This window comes from Lissotriton helveticus, chromosome 1_2, assembly GCF_964261635.1.
Source record: "Lissotriton helveticus chromosome 1_2, aLisHel1.1, whole genome shotgun sequence".
NCBI lineage: Eukaryota > Metazoa > Chordata > Amphibia > Caudata > Salamandridae > Lissotriton > Lissotriton helveticus.
In genome coordinates, this window is record NC_136058.1 from 432,469,715 (window position 1) to 432,481,095 (window position 11,381).

Sequence of the window (11,381 nt, forward strand, 5' to 3'; positions counted from 1 at the left end):
CGTGGCATCCGTGCGATCGATCATGGTAGAAAGTCAGTCACAGCCTCCTCTACCAACTGGAGGGCTCTATGCATGGGACCGCCTCAAGGGGCACACAGTCTGACCTCTAACTCCTTGGGAGAGTACTGGATTCCGTAGGATTAGGCAGGGTGCCCGGCAGAGAAATCGTTCAAGGTTTCCATTCAGCCATTTTCCTGTGTCTGCCTTTTTACAAGATTATGCAAGTTTAGTTTATTCAGTTTGATATTATTTAACATGGCAAAACAATTTGTTTTTAATTCTTTTACGGTCTATACAAAATGTAAATAGATTTATCATTATTTGATATGTTACTGATATGAGTGAGTGCACACTTACAGTTAACATATCAATCTGCTTTATTTTATGTTGGTCTCATTTATCCGTGCCTCAAAACCCTACAGTCTCTATCTTTATAGGCAAAGGCAGTCTTTACCTTGCGTTTATTGATCTAAAGACTGCCTTTGACCTGGTGCCTCGGGAATGCTTATGGGGAGTGTTGTCCGATATGGGGATTCCTTCCAATATTTTGTCAATCCTAGTGAGGCTCCATGAAGGCAATTTTGCCCAAGTGAGGTGGGGCACTCAGGGGCAGAAGACAAATAGAATCCCAGTGGAGAGAGATATCCGCCAGGGATGCGTTCTTGCTCCCACTCTCTTTTCACTATATATGAATGGTGTGGTCGAGCACTTGCTGGAAAATCCATCTGATGCACCATCCCTGGCGGGTGAGCGAATTCCAACCCTCTTACTCGCTGACGATACGCTTTTAATATCCAAGTCCCCTATGGGACTCCAGAGTCTCTTAGATAATTTTCAGTCCTTTTGTACTCAAAGAGGGCTTGTAATAAATACAGACAAGACAAAATATTTGGTGTTGAACCCCCCGGAAAAACTCGGGCGACCCCCAGTCCTAAACCATGTATCCTTGGAAAGGGTCACTGTATTCAATTACTTAGGTATACGTATTTCTGACACCATGCAGTGGAACCCTCATCTATACAAAATGTTATTAAGCCACAAAAGGGTTGTGTGGGCGCTCCTTAAGGAACAGCGCTCCTCTTCAACCAGACCCATCGCCCCGGTCATCGATATCTATAAGGCGAGGGGAGTCAGTTCGGCCCTCTATGGGGCGGAACTGTGGGGTTCTTGCAATATGGAACAGCTGTTAAGATCAGAAAATAAATTCCTAAAGGACTTATTGGCACTCCCGCAGAGCACCCCATCGGTACCTTTGCTACTTGATTTAGGATGCCACTCGATTAAAGATCTGGCAAAAGTCCTACTGTTTTGGGCCTGGCTGTGGCGAGTGCCAGAACTAGCAAAATATGCAGAGGGGCTGGCAGAAGTAATGTCGATGACGGGATGTCACATAATTAAATGGCTTAAAGATGTAAAATTTCTACTTGGTGAATTGGGCCTCAATGAAGCCTGGGTAAATAGGTCTACCACCCCTGAGGCAACATTAAAGAATCTTTATTGGAGATGGGTCGTAACAAGAATTAGCACTGATCCAAAGCTTGGTAGATTAACAGTAGACTTCTTAAGGTTTAAGGATGTGCCATTCCGAGAACCCTATCTTGATATTATTCAGAAACCCGCTGATAGGGCTTTGTATTTTAGATTTAGGGTCGGAGTCCTCCCAGTGCACGAATTAACTGCCCGCTGGAATGCCCCATTCCAAACAACACCCTTTTGCCCTATCTGTAAATCCAGAACAGAATCTATTGCACATATTCTGTTCGCATGTCCGGCTTATGCGTCACCGAGGAAGTGCTGGCTTAAACCACTATGTAGATTATTGGGTACTAGACATCACAATGAGGCGTTGCGTATCCTGATGTCTGACACTCAGTCGCTGTACGTATGTGGTCTATCAACATTTTTATCATGGGCTTGGGCCATTAGATCTAAAAGGCTTAAAGAAAATGTATAATCTGTGAATTTAAAGAAAATGTATAATTTGTGATTCTAATCTGTAAATTGTGATTTTACCTCTTTATTCCTGTTTTTTTTTCTTCTTTTTACCACTGATTTTAGCTTTGATGTTATTTGTGTATCAAATTCTTTTTTCTTTTTTTTCTAAGGTACGCATGTAATGTATTTTTTAATGCGATGCTTTTAAGATATGTTTTTTATCGAAATAAATCCTTATACTACTACTACTACTACAAACTCTATCCTATCGGAAAAGTACATGCATTACTTCCAGAATGCTGCCATTCTCTGTTAAATAATTTCATTAAAATTAGTTTTACACCTTGAAAGATATTTCATTTTAATTCTTTTTTTTTTATACTGCAGGTGGCTTCAAGTGTGGACAGGAACAAAGCTTAAGGATTCTGTAATTTGCAGCAAATAGACTACAAAGAGAGAGCTATTCCTGGAATTTTAGAAGAAACCAATGTCTAAAACCTGGATTTGGCCAGGAAGTAACGACAATACAGAGCAGAGTCGCTGACTGATTGTAAAAGCAGTTTCTGGAGTCTTTCTAATTTCTTATACGTCAAAGAAACCTTAAGTTGGGGGCAGCAAGGAAACACATGATCGAGGAGATGGAGGGCTTTGTGACTGTAGAGCAAGAGCCAGAACAACAGCACAATTTGAATAAAAAAACAGTGTACATTATTTATAAGACTGTGCAGATTGCAGAAGTAGTGTACCCATGCACTTCACAAGAGACAAACCTAGCTTGTAATTTGAACAGGACAGTACAGAAAAATAGGTGTACAGGAGAGATACCTTATCAATGTTCCGAACGTGAGAAAACCTTTACTCAACAATCCTACTTGACACGACATATGAAATCGCACTCTGAACAAAAGCCTTATCAGTGCTCTGATTGTGAGAAAAGATTTAGTCAAAAACACTATCTGACACGACATGAAAGAACACATTTGGGACAAAAAATATATCAGTGCACTGAATGTCCAAAGATTTTCAGCAAAAAAGCAAGTTTAATTCAGCATGAAGGTGCACATGCAGGAGAAAAACGGTATCTGTGTTCTGAATGTGGTAAAACCTACCGTCATAAAATCAGCCTCACGTTACATGAAAGATCACACTTGGGACATAAACCTTATCAGTGCACTGAATGCCAGAAAAGCTTCAACGATAAAAGTACTCTTGCTAAGCATGAAAAAATTCACACCGGAGAAAAGCCATATCAGTGCAATGAATGTCAAAAATGTTTTACTAAGAGATGTAGTCTAACTCAGCATGAAAAGACACACACCGGAGAAAAACCCTATAAGTGCACAGAATGTGAAAAAAGCTTCAGTCAGAAAATCCATCTCGTACATCATGAGAGAACCCACACAGGAGAAAAGCCCTATCAGTGTGAAGAATGTCAAAAAAGCTTCAGTCAGAAAATTCATCTGACCCAGCATGAGAGAACTCACACAGGGGAAAAACCCTACTGGTGCAGTGAATGTCAGAAAGGATTCAACCACAAAATTAGCCTGACTCACCATGAGCGTACGCACGCTAGGCACGCCTCCGCTCAGGAATGATGTTCATTCACATAGTTCCATGTAAACTAAAAGAAAGTACAACATATGGACATTAACCTGAACTGAACCCCTACAAGTGCAGTGAATATTACGCAAGCTCTAATTCTGAAATCCGTCTTACAGATGAGATAGCATGGAATTGCCCAAAAAAAGTTAGCAGTGCGCTGCAAAACCAAGCGGCTAGTGTTTGAATGTATGAATAACTCAGTCTGCCTAGGCGTATGAGGGAGAAAATATCCGGTTTGCATGAGAAATAATATCTTTGAAAAGCTAAAGTTAGAATGGTAATCTGACTTAATGGGTGAGCGCAAATCTAGCTTAGTTGCAAACCTGTTTAAGGTGGAACTTGTAAGGGCTTTTTTGTAAATGACAAAATCCCCCAACACCCCCGCATTCCCCCCAACGCCCCCGCATTCCCCCCAACACCCCCGCCTCCCCCCAATTTGCCCCAGCCTCCCCCAACGCACTCCAGTCCCAATGCACTCTCACCACACACCCCATTCACCCCTAATCACACCCCCCGCCCACACACATCCCACCCCCAACACACTCACACTGTTTTATAAACATTCCCATGCCAAACGTTCAGCAGATTGACATAAAATAAGTTGCAGTAGTAAGAGAGCTGCTCCCTCCTGTGACTTTGCTCATGGGAAAGATCAATGCGATTACATACATAAAAAAGAAAATTGTGAGGAGCAAAAAAGTGGAAGCAGTTAACTGAAATGCTCTTCTCTAAATTCCTACAACAAGCTAATGAATGAAAGCCAACAGGGTAATTTAAATGTGCTGCTACTCAAAAAGCCAAAGAGAATCTAGCCTTGGCACGTTGTCATACTAGTAAAACAAATTGAAACCAGTGAAATGATTTAAGCTGATAGTTATTGAAACGTCCTGACTCTGGTGAACAGTATATTAATGTGGCAAGTTGTGTATGGACTCTAGAGTGGGAATTGTATAATATGTACCAGAGAACAATGCATGGAGATTTTTTGAAGAGTGTCAAATGTTGAAATATGCCTTTAGGGACAAAAAAAGAAAAATCACAAACCATTGTGACCAAGTGTAATCGATTGCGACCAATTGTTGCCCAGTATGGCCTATTAAAACCACTTCAAGATATTGCCTGTGAAAGTGAAAACACAATCAATTCTACGAAAGTATCTATTTTTGCACAGATGATATTGATAGTATTTGTCAATAGTGTAAAGATTAGTAATGTAGAACATTTCACTAACGTATCCTTCCTCATGGAATCTTTTGTTATGACTCCTGCTGTGTGTAAAATGAAAGCCTATTCAGAAACCTGAATCAGAAGAAAACATAAATAGTCTATCTATAAAGATGAAATCTCGCAAACATCTGAAATATGGTAATATTGCCCCTGTGCACAAATTAAGAAGTGCAGGTGTTTGAAAAAGCTACTGCAAAACTGATCCTAATGTTTCATAGTGCAGAATACAGATGGTCCGTCATTTTTCACGATAGATGCAACTTTGCCTCGGGGGTGGTGCTGGGGGTGGGGGGTTCATCCAGCACCAACAACCCGAACTGACATCTGTTACCAAAACCCAGACCTGACATTAGACCCCAACATCCAGGACTCACAATAAGTTAACATCTTCCAACAACCAGAGCTGACATCAGTCAACAACATCCCGGACTGACATCAATTATCAGCATTCATCAACTGATCCGTGAGTGAGACTGAGGCCAGGCTGACTGACAGTTATCGAAGCTTAACTCACTGGAAGCTAAGGGCCGTATGTAGAAACCATTTTTGCGGTCTGGCCGTTTCTGGCCCCAAAACATACTTTTACACATGTACAAAACATACTTTTACACATGTACAAAACATACTTTTACACATGTACAAAACATACTTTTACACATGTACAAAACACAAGTTGTGAATTTCAGTTTGTCTTTGCGATTCAGTATTTGAAAGCGGCGTGTTTAGGACGTCCTGCCCAAATACTGAATCTGAATGGGATGTATGAATGTTTTGCGACCAAATTACAGTTGCATAATTTTCAAGTTTTACTGACTCAGTCATCCTTTTGCTCTACATACCAGGCCCCTTGTAAAAACAAATGCTAACATTTTGATGACACTAAACAAAAGAGTTGCATCTCTGAAAAGCTTGGACGTGTTTTAACTCTTTACAGCTTGACTTAGAGTTACTCATCGGTGTACTCTAGTTTTCCTTTTACAAGCTCCTGCTTGGTCCGCTGGCATTTGATGACTAGTTTGGACCCAGAAGAGGGAAGAGTCCCTGCTAGAGTCAAAAGGAGGTTGTTGCATCGAGAGGAACATTGAAAAGGGTCTCTCTCAATGTTCCTTGAATCTTTGCCTTCAGGGCTTGATTCTGATTCACAGGATTATTTGACCAGATTCTGTTACACACACTGTGGGTTGAATGAACTTGCTTCAAGAAGCTGTAAGATGAGATGTTTCAAGGGTTTTGTAACCAGAGGAGTACAGATGATCACAGAATACCCCCGAAAGGGCTCTATGTTTGGTAACTTCTAGAACTCTACTGAAGAGGAGAATTATGTTAAAATGGCTTACTCATTTTAGACCAGTGACAACATGCATGTTAATCCTCCACAAAAAAGAATTACCCTGGTATACCAGAAAGGACCGGGAAATACAAAGTGATAACAAATTTGTTTCCTTTCTGTGTAGTTATATAATAATGTGATCAATCACAAGAACATATAGTGAACCAAAGAAAAACGAATCATAAAATATATAGCAATACGTAAAATCATATCCTTCGTTTATTTTTTTCCTTTTTTCTATAGAGTAGCAAATTTGGATATTGCGATTATAAACACTTTCAATGCAATTAAAAACATGTACATATACACAATACTTAATAATAATAATAATAATAAACCCGACTTATATTGTGCTACTTAGCCCATAGGGCGTCAAGGCTTCAAAGTAAAAATTCAGCATGTTACTATCTCACTTCAATACAGTAATGTTTACAATATTACATCCAATAGTATCAATTATTCAGGCTCGTGCATCATATATAGAGAATTATTACATTGCAATCTATAAAACAAATACATTAAAAACAAACAAAAACTTGATCCTTTTGTCGACGAGTTTCTGTGTGTTTTTTTCTTTTGGAAAAACACCTTCCTCAGGACTGAACAATTAAAAATGTCTTTTCTTCATACAACAAATCCTCTCAGATCAAAGAGGGTTCCAGGTAGTTTTAGTCTTTCAAACCTCCATCCCTGTTAGGTCTATACAGTTATAGAGGACTTTACTTGGTTCCCTCTTATGGTTTCAGCTACCTCGGTGTTTATTCTTTCACCCTTTTGCTTAAAAGCTGTTGATAATTGTTTGTTCCCTCGATGGAGAATAATGTCATATCATTCATACAAGTCCCTTTTCTGGGATATTCTCAGATGGATCTTGGGATTTAATCAATCACCCTTAATGATCCTAAAAGCGCCACTTTGTGCAATTTAGGGCGATACTCCGACCTATGTCGATGCATAACGTCTGCCGACTCGGGGGTTCTGAGTAGTCAGGAATACGTCCTGTTAAGCCATGATCCACCTCCTACTGTGCCAGCTTTGAGCCAAGCCAACAGCTTTGCTTCTTTGCCAATGAGCTGCCAGGCACCAGCAACAGTTTTGAATGATGGACTCCATCTGTGATGCAGAGGGCCATACTGAATGGTGCTCGTTCCCACCTACGTCTTCAACATCAATCAAATGGGCGTTCAGTCCACAGGGCCAATAGCCGCTTTCCCTCCTTTCACGGTGGTGTGTCTACTTTTTTAAACATGTTGTTTGGCACCTTTGAGCTGAGCTGCAACCACCTATATGCCGCCTGGCACCTAGCTACTCTCTCCCACCCACACCCAGATTGAATACCCCCTCGTTTGGTCAGATCTTTTGCCCCATTCCACAGGACTACAGTTCGACCTGAACACTCCCCAGCAGAAGTGCAAAGGTGGTTTACTCCCATAATATGTCTTTAGGTGGTAACCCCGCGTCAGGGGTTGTTTTTATAGACCTTTTTAAATTTGGAATCCTAAACATGAGCTCCAGGAGTGTTATTTTTATTCATTAATTTTTTTCTGTTGCTAAATTTTAATTTGGCCTGGAATATTACATTCTTTCTTTCATAACTGTATTATTTGTGTTGGAGATAACACCTCTAACTACAAACACCCACCACTCCCGGAGGAAAGAAGAATCATAAGGTTTTTATTGTCCTAAATCTCACCATGTGGCCAGTTCTGTTCATTCTGCTTTGACACTAGATAGTCACCAGATCAATCCTATTGAGACATTCCTATCGTTGAGCTGCCAGCAACCCAAGAATCCTCAGGAACGCACAACGCGGAATATTTCCCACAAGTCACTAGTTCCGTCCTCACAGCCCTAACAACGCCACTCAAAAGGAATACTATTCTCGGAAACCACCTCTCGAGTTCTTGCAAATTATAAGTGTGATTATTAGTCGGATGGTAAGTGGATATTACTGGTCAGGTTGTCTAACTCTAGTTCAAATCATTGCAAAGCTCCACATTTCACATCTATCTGTGTGAACCTCACTGTAATCTGCAAGAGCTTGTCTTGTACAAGCCTAAAGTCAACCACCAGACCGAGGACTACCAGCGACGTGCCAGGTACCACAGCTTTCATCCTAATTTCAAAGATATCCTCTCTCCAGCACCTTATGCAGGCCAGGTGATATCTGGGCCATTAAACAAATATTGAATAACTTAAAGTCATAGGGATCAATTGAAGATAATTAGCCATGCTCGCTCATTGATTATTACAAAATGTGTATTGTTACAACTGCTACACCTATTGTTATATACACTGTTTTATGCTTCCCATGCAATTTATAATTACAGTAAGCGTGTGCATAATATCCTTCCTGATCCCCGACTAACATACCAAATCCTACATCTATTCTTGTCACTGTCGCTATTCATAAAATTGGCAAACTTTCAGTTGTGGGCTAAGGCAGATTCTGTTGCATCTATTAAATATCAGATGCAACAACTCCCACTGACAGTTTGAACATCAATAATCTTATCGTGGCTCTTTTTAATCAGTGAAGTAAAAAGCGAACTAGTTACTCCCGCACTGATGGCAAACACAATTCAGCCATCTCACCCGTACTTTCAAGGCTCTACATAAGACTGGCCCAGAATACCTCAACAATCGCATCTGCTTTCACAAACCTTCCAGACACCTCTGCTCATCCAGACTCCTACTTGCACAAAGCTCAGGCAAAGTGAAAACCAGATTCAGTGGTCGAAATGTCTCGTACATAGATCCTAAAACTTGGAACAAACTGCTGCTACACAGAAAGACCTCCTCCTCAGTTCTTGAATTCTGCAAGAAGCTGAAGACCCGGCTCTCCGAGTAGTCTCACTAGGCCCAAGGGATGCCTAGACTCACAACTGCTCCTCGTCGGGCTACCCTGCTGGGTGACAGTGCGCTCTACAAATCTGCATACCATGACAACCTTGCTCTCCTTACTCACAAAATGAAGTAATTGAACGCATCAGGACAATCAACAAGAACATTTTATGATAGCTTTTATCTATTATTCTAAATGTCATGAATATTTATTCTAGTAAAATATATTCACCATAGCTTTATTTGATCACTGAAAATATAACAAAATCATGAAAGCAATAAAAACATACATAATATTTAATACATATAATGCATAAAAACATCAAAAGAGAAATGTGGCCATTCGGTCATATTAGCATAAGCAAAATAATGATTATAAAGGTTAAAACATATTCCACCCGCCTTGATATATATGTTGTTTCAGGTCCTTATTTCATAAAAGAACACTGGTATTCTCTTGGGGCAGAGCCTTTTCCAAGCCAAAGTGAACTGAACAATTCAATCAGTTAAACCACAAAGATGTCCCTGCTTAGTGATGAGTCCGACAGAGTGCCAACAGCTCCTGAAGATGCTTTTCACACGTTAGTGTTAGTACAAGTGCTCAGATTTAATACAGTAACTGACCAACTGACTTATTGATCTATCATTGCCTGCGATGACATTCAAGGACATATGTTGTTCTTACAACCTTAGGTTGTTCCCAGAACATTCATGATTCCCATTTACACCATCTGTCAGGTCCACCTTCTTAATACCATTGCCTGCATGTTATCTTCAATGTATATTTTAATATTATTATCATTAGTAGTATGTTATATTCTAGTAGCAATTCAATAAGTTTTACTTTGACAATTCATGGCATAAAATCATTTTACATAGTTACATTCGGCATATGAAGTATTACTTTTTTCTTCAAGCATTACATAAATTACATACTATTTTTTCTCATATGAGAGCCAAAGCATTGCAGCATACAAGTAGGTTAGATTCAAAATCTGGGCACCATCCATTTTCCAATGTCCTCAAATAATGCTTCATAGTGTTGATGTAAGGCATCTATTTGCTACATTAGATTAGAGTAGGGCTAAAATATGTTTAGTTATAAAGAATTGTATTCACTTGAGTTCCATTTGTTGGTAAAAGATTTCAAAGGTGAAGTGCCAACTCTGAAGTGGAAATAGAGATTTCTTTCAAGAGGCACAGTGATAATGTCCCAGTAGCATTTCAGTAAGGAGCGACGTTTGAAATCACGGAACCTTCCTGTCCATGGCTAGCTCTCCACCTCTCGCTTCGCATTGCCAAATCCATATCCAGATTTCTGATGAGGGGATAGGTTTGCAGGATGGGTTTACCCAAAGTTTCCTGATACCCAGATCTAGTAGAAAGCTTTAAATTTGCTGTAACCACTTGATTTTGTGAAGCCTTTCGGCATCTCTAACATCCCGCTGAGTCATAGCTTAGTGAGCAAGTTCAGGTGTGGACCAAGCCCTTCTCCAGTATACTAACGGGTGTAGTTTGACTTTATTAGCCTCTTCGATGCTGATGACCGAACCGCTCCGTCATCAGCCGCGGTGGCGCTGTGCTGATGATGGATCGGTTCCGTCATGGCCCGCCCCATCATCAGCACAGCTCAACCGAGGCTGGTGACGGAGCGGCGCCCTCTTAGCGTTGCGGCGGAATAGCCGCCGCAGTGAAGGTGTTAACTAACCCTTTTCTGCCCAGATCAAGTATCAGAGGTGGGGGAAGGTGAGTTGCACTTTTTCAGAAACTTGTTCTCTGAGAGGGTTAGAGAGGAAATGTTGGGGAACTCCCCGAGTTCTGAAGCATATAGAACCGACCCCAACACTTTAGCATCATAAATTTTTAAAGTTGGACCGATTGATTTAGAAAAAGAGCGACTGTGTTCCTTCACTAGAACTCAGATAATCTGTCTGTGCTTAGGAACCATGGCATCCACTTGTGCTTGCAGGACACGGTCGAACACAAGGAGACACCTAGATAATTAAATACATCTGCCCTCAAGTGGCTTGTCCCCCAACATTATTCTTCCCTTGTAAGATCTATATTGTTTGAAAGACATATATTTCGTCTTGATGGCATTTGTCTCAAGATCTCGCACTCTGCAGAACTCCTCGAAATGGTGCAGGTCACGTCGCAGACATCCTGGTGTTTCCGAGATCAGCAAAGTATCCCCTGCAAACAACAATATGGGGTTTTTCATACTGGCCAGAGTAAGGGCGTCGGTCGGAAAGCAATAGAGAAAATGAACAGTGCCATTTAGGAACAAGGAGAACAGAGTAGGGGCCAAAACACAACTTTGGCAAACACGTTTGTCTATAGGTAGCTGATAGGTAAGTTTACCCAGCCCACCCCAACGAACCTGGGCAAAATTACCTTGATGCATATAAATTACTAGAGAAAGCAGATCTAACGTCATGCCCAA

The 11,381-nt window shown here is 40.7% G+C and overlaps 1 protein-coding gene across 2 annotated transcripts in view; it reads left to right on the forward strand.

The window, feature by feature from the left end:
• Window positions 1-4,827, forward strand: part of LOC144807653 (uncharacterized) — a 425,807-nt gene extending 420,980 nt beyond the window's left edge. For both annotated transcript variants that reach the window (XM_078673274.1, XM_078673275.1), the window contains exon 6: window positions 2,323-4,827. In XM_078673274.1, coding sequence (XP_078529400.1) covers window positions 2,562-3,530 — 969 coding nt within the window. In that variant the 5' untranslated portion in view covers window positions 2,323-2,561 and the 3' untranslated portion in view covers window positions 3,531-4,827. The remainder of the gene's footprint in view (window positions 1-2,322) is intronic.
• The last annotated feature ends 6,554 nt before the right edge of the window (window positions 4,828-11,381 follow it).